The sequence below is a fragment of the Penicillium subrubescens genome, assembly GCF_028828155.1.
Source record: "Penicillium subrubescens strain IBT 31985 chromosome Unknown utg000005l_segment0_segment0, whole genome shotgun sequence".
NCBI classification, from domain to species: domain Eukaryota; kingdom Fungi; phylum Ascomycota; class Eurotiomycetes; order Eurotiales; family Aspergillaceae; genus Penicillium; species Penicillium subrubescens.
Window position 1 is genome coordinate 292600 of NW_026643155.1, and position 13813 is coordinate 306412.

Sequence of the window (13813 nt, forward strand, 5' to 3'; positions counted from 1 at the left end):
ACAGTGTTTCCAAATTCAGCCACTCCGTTCGAAGGGACCAAGAGTACTCCGTAAGAAAAGTGACATTCCCAGTACCCCCAAAGTGACACCGCCAGGCGCTTCTGCCGCGCCACAGCCTCTCCTCTTTCCCGTCTTACTCTCTGACTTGCTCTCCTCTTAACAAACCCTTCCATCCTTCATTTTCTTCCCCCCCCTCCCCTCCTCTCTTTGCTCCCTTGACTTTCTTTGTTTAAATATCCTCCTTAGCCATCATGAGTGTGAGTGATACCTCCCCAGACCCGACCGCGAATTCCTCCTATATTTCCCCCCTTTTCTGACAACAGTCAGTACCAGAACTTGGAGGACAACAACCAAGGGGGCTACGGCCAATACAACCCTTATGGTGCCCAGCAGAACCCATACGGTGCCCAGCAACAGCAACAACCCCAGCAGGGTTACGGATATGGTGGCGGCTACGGTCAGGCCGGTGCCATGGAGCAGGGCAACGGTGGTTATGGTAAGAATTGCGATTCTTCGCCCTCGGGCGCCTTCGGAACGCGACGCGCTGACTCGTTTTTCTCCGTTTGATCAACAGAAATGAACAACATGCAGCAAGTCCCCGATAAGAATGCGCTCTTGACCCGGATCAACGAGCTCAAGCAGGGAATTGAGGATGTCAAGAGGAAGCGTACCACTCAGCTCCGCGCCGCCCAGGCTGCTCTCCTGGAATCCAACACCGCCAAGGAGGACCAGGTGACGCGCCAGAACGTCGACTATATCGAGGACGAGATCAACACTGCTCTGCGTTACCTGCGCGACCAATTGAAGCGCATCGCCGACACCCCTGGCTGCGGTACTGCGGGCCCCGCCGAGCACTACACAATCGCCAAGAAGGGCTTGCAGGATGAGATTACGGCCTACCAGGGCGATCAGTCCAACTTCCACAAGCGCCTGGAGGAGCAGGTGCGCCGTCGGTACCAGATGGCCAATCCCGAGGCCACCCCGGATCAGCTCGAGGCTGGTGTTCAGGCTGTGATGCAGGGCCAGGAGCAGGCATTCATGGTAGGTTGGACTCGCGCGGATTAGACGGGATATATTGTATATCGGAATCTAACTCTTTTGTTTAGACCCCCGGAACTCGTTCTCGCCAGGCCAACGATGCGCGCCAGGCCACCCTCGCACGTTCCGCTGCTATCCGGAAGATCGAGAAGGATATGGCCGATCTGGCTCAGCTGTTCACTGACGTTCAGGAACTTGTCATCCAGCAGGAGCCTGCCGTCACTCAGATCCAGCAGGGTGCTGAGGAGACCCACCGCAATGTTCAGCAAGCCAACACCAAGTTGGACAGTGCTATTACTAGCGCCCGCAACGCCCGTCGCTGGAAGTGGTATGCGCTGATCATCGTTAGTGAGTGGCCATTCAACCCTGCCTTTTTCGCAGCTTGACCTGTTGCGAAAATCTCGAAAATCTCTAGCTAACCTTGCATCTTTCCAGTCATCATCATTGCTATTGTTGTCGGTGTCGCAGTCGGTGTTACCGAGGCCAACAAGAGCAGCAAATAAGCGTCTGCTTTGCTTTCCCCCCATGTCTCCCTCCCAACCATGTACGAACCTATCACTCCGTCCTCCTCTCAAACGAAAAACGTCGCGACTCGAATCCCAAACTCGCCGCGCTCGTTCCCACCGTTCTCACACACGTCACCCAGCAATCCTCCCCACCTGTTTCCCCCTTCGTTTCTATACCACCTTCTCGCATGTCATTTTTTGTTTCTCTCTCTCTATTGTGTAAAAGCAAATTCTCGATCGGCCTTCTTTTCCTTATGTTCTTCCAGTTGCTGCAGGTATCGTGTACAGCCGCTGCATGCGACTGTTCCATGATGATGATTGTGCTTTTGATCCTGCTCCCGGGCACTCGAACACGTTGCCGTCGAGGGTGCTGCTTCAGTGCTCTGGGATGTACATACTAGATTGTTTTGCTGCTTTGCCTGTTGGCGCCCTTTTTGTTTTTGTCTGGCACTCGATTCCTATGTAATACCGTCTAATAATTTATCCCTTCTGTCTGAACTTTTATCTTTCGGGTATAGTAGACATTGTATTGTCGAGTATATGCCGTCGTGGACAAGATTATTATTGTCCTCGCTTCTTGGGGTATCTGTATTTGAATCTGGCTGCGCCAACTGGCTAAGCAGTAACTAGTGAGCGCCTCTATATCACACCATCCATACCACATATAAATCCACCTCGACCTCCATTATCCATGTTCTCTTCAAGCATTCCTCTCCTTCTCCCGCTCCTCCTCCGCAGGCGTCTTCGTCTTCAACTGCAACGCATGAATCCCACCCTCCTTAGCCATCTCCTCCTTCAACAAAGCATACACCATCCGGTGTCGGGCCGGCTGCATTTTCGACTCGAAGGCGTCGGAGACAATCGTCACACTATAGCAGTAGGTTAGAATATGATGCCATATGTCCAGTCTCAAGCTAGTGATATTGTAAAAGTGTATTAAGAGGTTTCCGGGGAAATCGCATACTGGAAGTGTGTCTCTTTTGAAGTCGAACCTTCCATTGCGGCGTGGTGTGCGTGCTTATGTGAGTCGTTGCGGATGAGGAGGGTGGACGGGGTGAATGCGTGGGTAAGCTGTACATTGAGAATTGTTAGTATATGTATATATCTGGTATAGTGTAGCTATATCGCAGGGACAGATAGGAGTGGTGATGGAAATCGCGCGGGGGTGGGTACCTTGTCGCGCATGACATCCTCCATCGGGGTCATGGATGCCATTCTGGTAGAGACGGAGAAGAGGCGGCGCGGTAGCAGGCCTGGGAGGATGCGGGGGAGCATAGATGCAAGACGGAGGATGTGGAGGGGGAAGGAGGAGGGGGAAGCGTAAAGTTCAGTTCGTATAGAGGAGTGCGGTGCGGAGAGTGACTGACTCGGAGGTTTGGAAGTTTGGAGGCCTCCCGCGGAACTTTATCCACATGACATCAACTACACTTCCAACAGCCATTGTGTCTCAATCTTGAAGCTGAGCAGACTCGACATGAAACTATGGTCTACTCTTGCTAAGAGATACAAGAGAGATTCAGATTGATATCTGCTACGATAATTTCGCCATGTCCGGCCGCAATTTCGTCTCGAGACTCGGGCGACCGAGTCTACGCGTGAGCTCCGCGCGACTGTATCCCTCGGCGCAGATCGTCCATGCGAGACTCTTCTCAACGGCCAAGAGGCTGTTCACCCAGCTACCGAACACACATATCTTCCGTGCGATCAAAGACCATGACCCGGCCAGTTTGGCGGTAGTGCATAGCTTATCTGGTCGGTCATTCACCTACGGCAATCTAACCGCCGATGTCCTCCGCGCAAAGGAAGATCTCCTGCGAAAGGCGGGTCAGACGAAGGGAAAGTTATCTGGAGAGCGAATTGCCTTTATGGCGGAAAATAGCTATGATTACGTGGGTGCGTATTGTTTTCTATTCGTCTGAGGTTTCATCGTTGCAAGATTCGAGGCTAACTGCTCTGATAGTAATGCTTCTGGCTATCTTTGGATGTGATGCCATTGCTCTGCCTTTATCCCCGTCATTTCCCACGGGTGAATTGCAGTACATTCTGGATAACTCCGAAGCAAAGGTCCTCCTAGCTACGGAGAAATACGCCAACAAGGCCCAGGATATTCTTCAGGCAGGCTTGCAGCATGATCCGCTGTTTGATATTCGACAGAAACTTGTTGTGGGAGGTTCTGGAAATGAGTCTGTTTCACTGAAAGACTCAAAAAGCTCGCTTGAGCTGCCAGCAGGTGGCATGATGCTATATACGTCTGGTACAACGGCTCGTCCGGTATGTGACTGGCTCCATACATACATCCAGTATCAGAGCGTACATGCTAATCAACAACAGAAAGGAGTATTCATTCCCGAACGAGCACTCACAGCACAAGCAACGTCCCTCTTGGAAGCATGGAAATATTCTCCACAAGACCGACTCCTACATCTCCTCCCCTTACACCACATCCACGGCGTCGTCAACGCGATCATAACCCCCCCTTTTCGCCGGCTCCTCAATCGAATTCATGTACCCCTTCAATACAGACCAAGTCTGGAACCGCCTCGCAGCACCATTTCTCCCTTCAAACAGCCCCCAAAAGTCCAAAATCACCTTCCTAACAGCCGTACCAACAGTCTACAACCGCCTCCGCATAAGCTTCCCCTCCCTCCCGCAAGAAATCCAAGCAGCAGGTCAAAAGGGTATATCCCCCGAAAACCTGCGCCTCAACATCTCCGGCTCCGCAGCTCTACCAACACCCACAAAAACAGCATGGCAAACCCTCAGCAACGGCAACGTTCTCCTCGAACGCTTCGGTATGACCGAAGTCGGCATGGCGCTAAGCTGTGGCCTCGACTTTACAGATCGCGTCGACGGTAGCGTGGGCTGGCCATTACCACAGGTAGAAGCACGACTCGTGGACACAGAGACGAACGAAGTTATCCCGCTCGGTGAGGAAGTTGACGCGCAGGGCCGCGAGCGCGTGGGCGAGATTCAATTGCGCGGTCCTACTATCTTCAAAGAGTACTGGGGTAACGAGAAAGCCACGCGGGAGAGCTTTGTGGACGGTGGCGATGGCGGGGAACACTGGTTTTGCACTGGCGATGTCGCGACGAGACGTATCGTCCCTGGCGCTGGGAAGGGGACAAGTGGAGATTGGGCCCGAGGCCCGATGTATTTCATCCAGGGCCGGAAGAGCGTCGACATCATCAAGACGGGCGGAGAGAAAGTGAGCGCGTTGGAAGTTGAGCGGGAGTTGCTTTCTCTGTACGTTTCCCATTTTCCTTTTCTACTAACCCGTCCTTCCTCGCTACCATGCTACGAATATTCGATGCTAACACATGGTATGGTGACAGACCACAAATCGCCGAAGCAGCCGTCGTAGCCCTCCCCTCCGAACAATGGGGCAGCAAAGTCGCCGCCATCGTAGTCCTACATCCCGATGCGCATACCACCGGACGAAACGGTGTATCCTGGGGACCGATGGATATGCGGCGTGCGTTGAAGGATCGATTGGCTGGGTATAAGATTCCGCAGGAGATGAAGGTTTTGGATACGATTCCACGGAATGCGATGGGGAAGGGTAAGCCATACCATACCCCTTTTATTTAGGTCTTTTGTGTTTTGCTTTGGGAGTCTTGTTGGGATGAATTGTGTGGTTGATTGCTAATTATGGGTTTGTTGTAGTGAATAAAAAGGCGTTGGTCAAGCAGGTGTTTGATGTTTAGATTGGGGATTGAGATTGAAAAGTGGTGTTTGTGGTTTGTTGGTCGATAGATTTGTTGGATTTGGAGGCTCTCTTCTCTTGGTCAAGGACGTGTATGATAGGTAAATTTCAGTTTGTATCAATATTTTCGAGCTCAGAGCAGTGTTTGCAGTATAGACCTTTTTGGGGTGGATGACATCTCGAATGCAAATTGAGACACGAATATCACGAGCACTATGGAAAGGTTGTCGTAACACAGGAATCAAGGAGATTAGTTCTATTTCATCTGATTTTCGATCGTGATATACAAATATAGTACAGTATAATACAAACCACCTATCATATCCATCGGTGATTACCCTCAAGTTCAACCTCAACCTCAAGCCCACTCACCAACCCTCTTAAACGACCTAATCAACCCCTTAGCTTCCATCTTAACCTCCAAACTCGCCATATCCACCGCCGTAATCTCCGCCTCAACAACCCCAAACACATCCATCTTCTCTTTATCCGGACACCCCTCGGGAATAGTAATCACACAATTAACACCCAAATTAGTGATAATGCCCGAGTACACCGTCCCTTCATCGGCAAAGCCTAGTCGCATGGAGCGCAGGACGACGGGGAATGATTGCGGGAGTGCACACTCGGCAAAGTAGAATGCGCGGAAGAGGAGCATGCAGGCCCAGTGTTGAGTGGAGTATGCGGAGATGGCGCGGAGGCGGGCGAGGAGGGGCTGGGAGTAGTCGATGTGGTTGTCGAGGTCGAGGTGGGAGTATGGGAGGGGAGAGACTGTTGGTGTTTGTGTTTGTTCGGAGGATTGAGTCTCGGATTCGAATTCGACAGGTTCGTCAGGGATATCAGTTGTAGCGTCGAATTGGCGACCGTGTTCATGCTCGAAACGCAATGCTGCTTCGATTTGATAGTGCGCGATGACATCGCTGAAGCGACGTAGCGGACTTGTGCTCTTGACGTACGCGTCCAAACCAAGCATGTGATGGTGCAGAGGCGTAGATGCAGAGATGGCCTTGGGGAGGGCGAGATGGTAGAAGGACTGACCGCCGAATTCGTTCATGTTTTCCCGTGTGACGTGTCCGTATTCAGGATCATACCATGTTCCATCATAGACAACGGGAATGTTACGGGTTGCGCAGAACTGCCCGGCAATGTGGCCGGCCAGATTCATCAGGAGCGAGACGAGGTACCGCTTCGACTCATCCCGGACTTCGTGTGGGTTGAAGTCTTGCATTTGAAGCTGGATGATCGGGTCACCGATATAGTACCGGCCTTCGGTGACTTGGATCTCGTATGGCTTCGTAGGCACCGTGCCCATCTGCACGGAGAGGGCGGTATCCGGTCGAGGGAACTGGATGTCCATGGCCCCGTTTTTTTGACGTTGAGTGCGGAATCCTAGCATCAGATTGCGCAGGATGGTAAAATTCTCTTTGTCTTCTGCGGTGAGGTCCTCGCGGAAAATCTTGCCTTCGGGCAGAGGTTGCTCAATGAACTCGCCACCGACAGTGAGAAATTCGGATTTTGAGGAACGCTTTGACTCGGGATCCAAGTACTGTTGTAACGTACTGTGGGTCAAGCTGATCACGTTTCGAATCGTGCCATTTGTAATCTCGGTATCAAGGATTTCTCCCTGAAGATTCATCTTGGCACTGAATGTCAGCGTGGGACGACCATTCACCAAACTGAAATGATCCTGCGTGAGAGTCTTGGGGAAGATAGGGTATGTACGCTCCGGGGCATAAGTTGTATTGAGTCGAGATTTGGCGTATTCAATGATGGGATTGTCATGTTTCAAGAAAGCTGTTGGGTTAGCGACGTGAATGCGCACCCAGAATGTATCGTCAGAGCCTGAGATCCGCTCTAATGAAACACCATCGTCGATTTCCTGCGCTGTGACCGCATCGATACAATAGACCGGCAAATCTCCCCAATCCCTGCGTAAGACTTTCATCGAATCTGTCAAAGATTCCGAGAGGGTCGCGCAAGACTCTTCAATCTCTTCCCATTTCATGTCCTCCATCAAGGACATGCCATGGCCGGGTAGCAAGATGTTTTGGTCTAGGAGACTGAGGTTCTCCCATGGAGCCACCACTCCAAGCTCCTGTAGGAACATACGAGTGGAGGACTCACTGAGTCCGAGAGTGTTATACATTCCTGTGGCACGCATGACGTGTGACGCAGTCGATCGCAGTGTACCAGATGGCATGGCCACCGACGGTATCGCGTACAGTTGCATATACTCGATAATTGTCTGATCCGTCTTTGTAAACTTTTCAGTCAGAACCTCGCGAAACACCATCGCTTTGCCATCTTGCCCAGGTTGGAACTTTTGAGACGAAGGCCCCACGCTAGACATGACCGTCGGAGACCGAACTTTTCGACTGAGACGAATCAAGCGCTGTGCCTTTTGAATGAACTGTTGCATGGGATGGTCCCTGAAACCATGTGTTTCTTTGGCCATGGCTGCTCGAACCAAAAGTTCCTGATGTTCGTGAACCCAAGTCGTGACCTGGTTGACCACATTGGTAATTCTCTTAGGCTGCACCAGGTATACCGGGTGGAAGGAAGAATTGAAGTCCTTATCGATGGCGAATGGACGACGTCGCACAGTCTGATGCACCGCAAACAGGTTCACCCTATTTAGTTGCGGCTCGTCAATGCCCAGGAGCTTCATGGCAAGTTCTTCAAGAGTCATGCGCACAAACTCTGAGTCGTCTGCGACCAACTCGTGGATACTATCCAGTACTTGCGCATGCTGTCTGTAGAACTCAAATATCTGCAGCTCAAAATCGGCCATCATTTCGATGAGGGGCCGCCCGAGAGGCCTCGGGAGTCCACCTTCAGGCACAGATTGAAGTTCGGACAAAGCTTGGACAGGTCGATCCGGGAAATACGGCTTGATCGGATCAATAAGAAATGTAGGCGCAAATCCCTTCACAACATAATCAATGTCACGATTAGAGCAGATCCGCCAATTCCCACGAGTGGTATATATGTGTTTCTGCTTGTGGACGGACTGCACATATATCCCAAGGTTAAAGACACCATCTGCCGTGAGTTGTCCCACCAAATCGCCCGGCTCAAGATGATCTCCTTCAAACTCTTCTGAGGTGTCAAAATCGTCTTTGTTGAAGAGTTGCGTGCTGGCCCAGAGCGACTGCGATGCTTCGCGGCCGTTAAGCATAGTGCTAACCAAATGACCCGAGTCAATGGAGACCATTGCACTGCCCAGTTCTTGAAAGGGGTCTAGATTGCTAGGATTGGTCTCTGCCCATTTTCGTAGGTATTCTCGAATATCGCGATACGTCTCGAGCTCGGCTTCCAAGCGAGCCTGTTCTTCGGCAATGGGGGCGCTAACTGGGTCCTGCCCGGTCGGGTAATCCTGGTAAGACACAATTGTGAGTCGAAAAGAGCTGGAATAACATGGAAGATACTGTGTGGCTTCTCACCTCGTGCTTGACCTCCTCACCCGTCACTGACCTCAGCGCTCTTGAAGTCGATAACAGTCGCCGCCCGCCAAACGGTGTGGTGCGAGCCACTGGCCGCAGGGGAAGACATATTGCTCGCCTTTGATGTACAGAGCCTCTTGCATAGAGCTGCCTTGCATTGGCTAGCCTCTGCAACAGCCCTATCCTCGGTAACACCATGGCCGTTTGATGTCGACTGCGAAAAAGCGAACTTGTCGCATGTCCGGAGCTGGACCATAATACCGGCAGAATAGGTCCACCGCCGTGGGGCGGTGTATTCACGCTTTTCGCGTCACCAGTTGATCGCGTTTACACCACAGTGTTTTGAACAAAGCATCATATTTTTCATTAAAATTGAATGGTTGCTCGATCAGACAATCTATTATCTCATTTTGTGTTCAGGTTTGACGAACAGCAAAGAAAAATGATGCGTGTCTGTCTTCTGGATGTATCAGATCCTCTTCTACACTCTACTACGCCATACGCCAAGAAATCAATAGTTCCCGCCACAAGCAGGGATTATTTCATGGCAATCAGCAAAGCATCAGGTAAGAAGATCCCTTTGAATGGTGGGTCGACGGCATCTGCCGCGATTTATTTAGTAGTTCGTCCGGTTCAAAACCATTCTGGATGATAATATTTGACCCGGACCGCTCTTGAACTGCCTTTGTTGCATTGAACTAGAAATGGCTTTCCTAGATCCTTACACCTTGGTAGTCGGTAGTAGTCAATAAAAGAGATTCTATGGAATTACAGCTCAAGCTCATACGCACCCTTCGACGTATCACAAAAACGTGGAGAATGGCTTGTCACATCTGCCCTCGTGTTTTGAATTCTCCGACTTCCCCACTCCTTTGGCTTCCATGATCAGAGCCCGAGGATCTGCTTTATGATCTCTCTTACAATGATAATCACATCCCACTTCACTAGCAGCATGACAATATTGTCGTGTTCAGCGTATTCGCTCTCGTTTCATACTCCGCATTTCTATTCAGACTGCCGTCTTCCTCGGCAGGTTCGGAAGCTATGGCCTCATGTGATGATTGTAGTTCTGCATCTTAAGGAAGATCTCCCGTTGTCTCGGACTCTATTATCCGCTTTGAGAATGTGATCCAATGCGACGACGACAAAACCTCCGGTATGCACAAAAGCAAACACCCAAAAACTTGACAGACGGCGACTATCATTGCTAAAATGGTCTAAGCGAGCTTGGCTTTTAGCCTTTTTAGTCTAATACTTGACAACAAAGTCGGCCAGACTGCCTAGTCCAGGCACGGTTCAGGGGCCGGTTGATGATCCCCCACACATCCCAGTTGTACGTACAAACCCACTTCGGCTTACCATCCATGCCTTGGGACTCCGGCTTTGTTGTTGGACTTGTGGTGAAAGTTGATTGTGAAAAAAGGGCGCTGCAAATAATCAGATTCCGGCCTCAATATTGTCACCCGATCACTATATGCGCCCTATTGATGCCCGTTTCTGACATCACTGTTGGAAACCTGGTTGATATGTATGTGATAAAACCAGGGTCTGGCGACATATTTGAGTCGTGGTGGCTGAACTATTGTCAGCCCCCTATCTCGGTCAAATCCCATTTCAAAAGACGATCGGTGGGTCCGGCTACTGTGCTGTTAGTCGACCAATGGGACCGATGATATGCTAATGCATTCTGACTCGCAGCCTATCACGGAGCTTCCACGGCTAGTGGGTAATTGTCTCCTAAAGCTCGGACACCAAAGTGCAGTGTCCGAATACATACGGAGTAGTGCGTGCAATACATCGTGTACACCCTTGTTCAAGGAATGCATCGTCTTTTCTCTTGCGATCGCCGCGAGATTGACTTCTCGGTTAAACAGCGGAGTGACAAGATCTTCGCCCTGAAGGGCCGTTATGCATCTTCTGATCAACAACCCGAGGTTTCGGCGGAGGGAAGACTTGCTCCTATACCATGTGCACTCTCATTCACCCGCGTTTGGGCTCCACACAATAGCTAAAGCGAAATGAGGATTTCCGAGTCAGCTTACTGGCATTCGCGAGTATTGCTTGATGCTTCTACTCAATTGGGGAATTGCGTGACATTAGTGCCAGGGTTGATGTCTCTTGGAGACGAGCCTGATAGAGATCCCAGACCCTGTGGGGTGTTCTCGGCTCTTGACGTTGCAGACTCTGTCCCATCTCGACTCCACTCCCAAGAGAGATGGCTGATGGATTAGTGGATACACTAAGAGAGCTACTTAGACCGGGGACCGTGCAATTGGTATATAAGTAAGTCTTCATGGCCAGCCCGTCTAGAAACTCATTTTTGAGTCTCAAGACCTGCAAACCCTGATACAATACGCCTTTAATTATCGGAAATATCCTCCGCGTACTTCATTTCAGCCTCGCCTATATCTTAAAAAAGCCTACAATACTTCCGATAGAATGCCTTCCAGCCTCGGCTGGCGCGCTTTAGCGCTATCTCTGGCCACAATCGCTCCTCTCGTGCGCGCTGACATTTGCTCAACCCTTGCAGCTGGCGGCATTGACATCGAATACCCATTGTCGCTTGACTACTCGTCCGACCTGACAAAATATTGGTCTGCTGCCTGTGGTGATCTCAAGCCGACATGTATTGCTGCGCCTTCCAGTGCGGCTGAGATGGCGCAAGTGATCAAAGAGCTACACAATGTTGAGACATTATTCGCAGTGAAGTCTGGAGGTCATATGCCTAATAATGGCTTTGCTAGTATTCAAGATGGTCTGCTGGTTTCAACCAAGAATTTAGATCAGGTGTTTTATAACCCGGATGATGAGACAGCTATCATTGGACCTGGTCTGTCGTGGGAAGAGGCACAAAAGGGACTCGAGGGGACTGGACGGGCTGTTGTTGGAGGACGGCTTGGAGGTGTGGGAATTGGAGGGTATATGCTTGGATGTATGCTGAGCTTCAGAGGAATCGTTCGTTCCATGAGTATCACTGACGGTTTTCATGCAGGTGGAATGAGTTTCTTAAGCACTCAATACGGCTGGGCAGCCAACAATGTTGTGAACTTTGAGGTTGTCCTGGCCAATGGTACGGTGGTTAATGCCAATGCAAAGGAGAACACCGGTAAGATATATACCCCTTCAAACCATCACGAGCCTATGCTAATGGCATTCAGACCTTTTTGCTTCTCTCAAGGGTGGCGGTAATAACTTCGGCGTCGTTACGGCATACACCATGCAGACTCACCCAATTGGCAAAGTTTGGGGCGGCAACTATGTCTTCACTGCGGATCAGACACCCAAAGTGCTAACGGCCCTGCGAAACTTTGCGGATGACTATCCTGATGACAAGGCGGCGATTATCTTGACATCGGAGCATGGCGCGTTGATTGACTTCTGGATCATGTTCCTCTTCTACGATGGCCCTGAGCCTCCAGCGGGCGTGTTCGACGAGTTCACCGCGATCCCGCATACATCTACCACGAAGACATGGGATACTTACTACGACCTGCTCAAAAATAACGATTTCTTCATTCTGCAGTAAGTGAGATTGGCTGATCTTTCTGTTGTTCGATACTAACCGTCCCCTTCAGTGGACAACGCTACACCATTGCCACCGAGACCACGCCTGTGCCAAATAGCACCGTCGGAACTGCTCCTCTCCAGGAGTACTACGACCACTGGTTCGACGTGACCAACAGCGTACTTGAAGTTACCGGTGTTCTGGGATCCATCGCTTTCCAGCCGGTGCCTAAGACCTTCAGTGAGAAGGCCAAGGCCCGTGGCGGAGTAAGAACCCCAGTATCTATCACGATCAGCACAAGCTAATGACCATAGGATCTCCTCAACGTTCCCACCGACACCAACTATATTTTCATCGAGCTTGACTTCTCCTACGCACTCTCTCTCGACGATGACAAGATCGATCAAGCCAATCAGAATCTCTACCAGGGCCTAGACAACCTTGTACAGAAGAACATCGACAAGGGCCTACTTCCCGACGTGTATCGACCGCTTTTCATGAACGATCTGTACTTCCGCCAGGACTACTGGGGTCGTATTGATCCCGCGTCCAAGAAGTCGGCGCTCGAGGCGAGACTGCGCTATGATCCGGATGGCTTCTTCCAGAAGCGGACCAGCGGTGGTTGGAGACTTAACTAATTAGCGACTACCATCATGCTGTTGGTTATACAGGTTGTACATGTCCGGATTTTAATTGTCCATAATATTGAAGAATTAATTCCTCAATCTATTGATTCCCCGTCGAACTCGTTTGGAATGCGACCAGCCTGCCCACTCCTCAAGAGGAGTTGGGGTTCTTGATTGATGCTGCGGCATGGGAGTTCTCAACATTTTGGAGTTCACGGATCAAGTTATTGAAAAGTCTGAGTAGATCTTTTGCACTGAAGTCTTCCGCATTGGTGTAAGTCCTGTCGTAGATCGCATGTTCTACAGTCACCAGTGTTGGATTGTCATATCGGATCTCATGTAGGACCACTTGACTAAGAAAGAATGGGGAAATTGTCACTCTCTGACCAAGCTTTGCATATTGGTCACGGAAGGCTTCCTCAAATTCGGAGTTGGTAGAGTATTGATTGCGCCGGATAGTCCAGAGGGTCACACAGTCTGCTGATGCTGCAAGGTAACCGGTCTTTTTGAAGGTCTTCTTTAAAGCCTCGATGTATTCGTCGGCAAAATCGCAACGGTACGGGCGACAACACACAAATCCGTTGATATCTTCCGAAACGGCTTGGAACAACCATGCTCGAACGTCTTTTGATACTTTCTCCCATCGTGCTGCGTGGGGAGAGGTTGCTGGAGGGTGCTCAATGTCAGCGTCAATTAATCGGTGTAAATTCTTCTGACGAAGGACGCGGGTCACATCGTCTAGCCAGGTGTCAAAGCCGTTGAAGTCAACAAGTCCAATATTCATCAGATTACGCGTGCACCGTTTAGGAACACCGGTGATTTGGGTGATGGTACCACTCGCAAAGGTGTCGGCCACAAAACTGCTGTTGTCTTCGCTCGTTGCAGGCAGCTTAGCGGATAAGGGATGGTATCGAGGAGACATTTTGAATAGTCGAAGGTCAACTGTCAAATGAAAAAGACCGATCAAGCTCCATAAATCGTTGGCGTACTCG

At 50.5% G+C, this 13813-nt stretch overlaps 6 protein-coding genes across 6 annotated transcripts; 4 read left to right on the plus strand and 2 right to left on the minus strand.

Annotated features, from left to right (window-relative positions):
- Positions 1 to 157: 157 nt before the first annotated feature.
- N7473_006648 (syntaxin) lies at positions 158 to 2042 on the plus strand. The gene is made up of 5 exons (XM_057152588.1): positions 158 to 257; positions 328 to 496; positions 575 to 1041; positions 1107 to 1386; positions 1474 to 2042. Exons 1-5 carry the CDS (start codon positions 252 to 254, stop codon positions 1539 to 1541), a joined length of 990 nt encoding a protein of 329 aa, XP_057006926.1. The 5' UTR covers positions 158 to 251; the 3' UTR covers positions 1542 to 2042.
- Positions 2043 to 2244: 202 nt separating this feature from the next.
- On the minus strand, positions 2245 to 2819 carry N7473_006649 (BolA family protein; the record flags this gene model as incomplete). Its single annotated transcript, XM_057152589.1, has 3 exons — positions 2245 to 2413; positions 2509 to 2615; positions 2718 to 2819. The coding sequence occupies 3 exons, from the start codon at positions 2817 to 2819 to the stop codon at positions 2245 to 2247; spliced, it is 378 nt and encodes a 125-aa protein (XP_057006927.1).
- Positions 2820 to 3091: 272 nt separating this feature from the next.
- On the plus strand, positions 3092 to 4014 carry N7473_006650 (uncharacterized protein; the record flags this gene model as incomplete). Its single annotated transcript, XM_057152590.1, has 3 exons — positions 3092 to 3437; positions 3505 to 3815; positions 3880 to 4014. The coding sequence occupies 3 exons, from the start codon at positions 3092 to 3094 to the stop codon at positions 4012 to 4014; spliced, it is 792 nt and encodes a 263-aa protein (XP_057006928.1).
- Positions 4015 to 4047: 33 nt separating this feature from the next.
- N7473_006651 (uncharacterized protein) lies at positions 4048 to 5493 on the plus strand (the record flags this gene model as incomplete). The annotated part of the gene is made up of 3 exons (XM_057152591.1): positions 4048 to 4787; positions 4877 to 5103; positions 5208 to 5493. The coding sequence occupies 3 exons, from the start codon at positions 4048 to 4050 to the stop codon at positions 5246 to 5248; spliced, it is 1008 nt and encodes a 335-aa protein (XP_057006929.1). The 3' UTR covers positions 5249 to 5493.
- A 112-nt stretch (positions 5494 to 5605) lies between these two features.
- N7473_006652 (exoribonuclease II) lies at positions 5606 to 8799 on the minus strand (the record flags this gene model as incomplete). The annotated part of the gene is made up of 2 exons (XM_057152592.1): positions 5606 to 8654; positions 8711 to 8799. The coding sequence occupies 2 exons, from the start codon at positions 8797 to 8799 to the stop codon at positions 5606 to 5608; spliced, it is 3138 nt and encodes a 1045-aa protein (XP_057006930.1).
- Positions 8800 to 11129: 2330 nt separating this feature from the next.
- On the plus strand, positions 11130 to 12833 carry N7473_006653 (FAD-binding oxidoreductase; the record flags this gene model as incomplete). The annotated part of the gene is made up of 5 exons (XM_057152593.1): positions 11130 to 11622; positions 11683 to 11796; positions 11849 to 12212; positions 12266 to 12461; positions 12510 to 12833. The coding sequence occupies 5 exons, from the start codon at positions 11130 to 11132 to the stop codon at positions 12831 to 12833; spliced, it is 1491 nt and encodes a 496-aa protein (XP_057006931.1).
- Between the last annotated feature and the right edge of the window lie 980 nt (positions 12834 to 13813).

Coding starts and splice junctions, on each gene's coding strand:
- N7473_006648 (XM_057152588.1), top strand. Junction 1,042..1,106: donor GCCAGGAGCAGGCATTCATG/GTAGGTTGGACT, acceptor TCTTTTGTTTAG/ACCCCCGGAACTCGTTCTCG. Junction 1,387..1,473: donor GTATGCGCTGATCATCGTTA/GTGAGTGGCCAT, acceptor GCATCTTTCCAG/TCATCATCATTGCTATTGTT.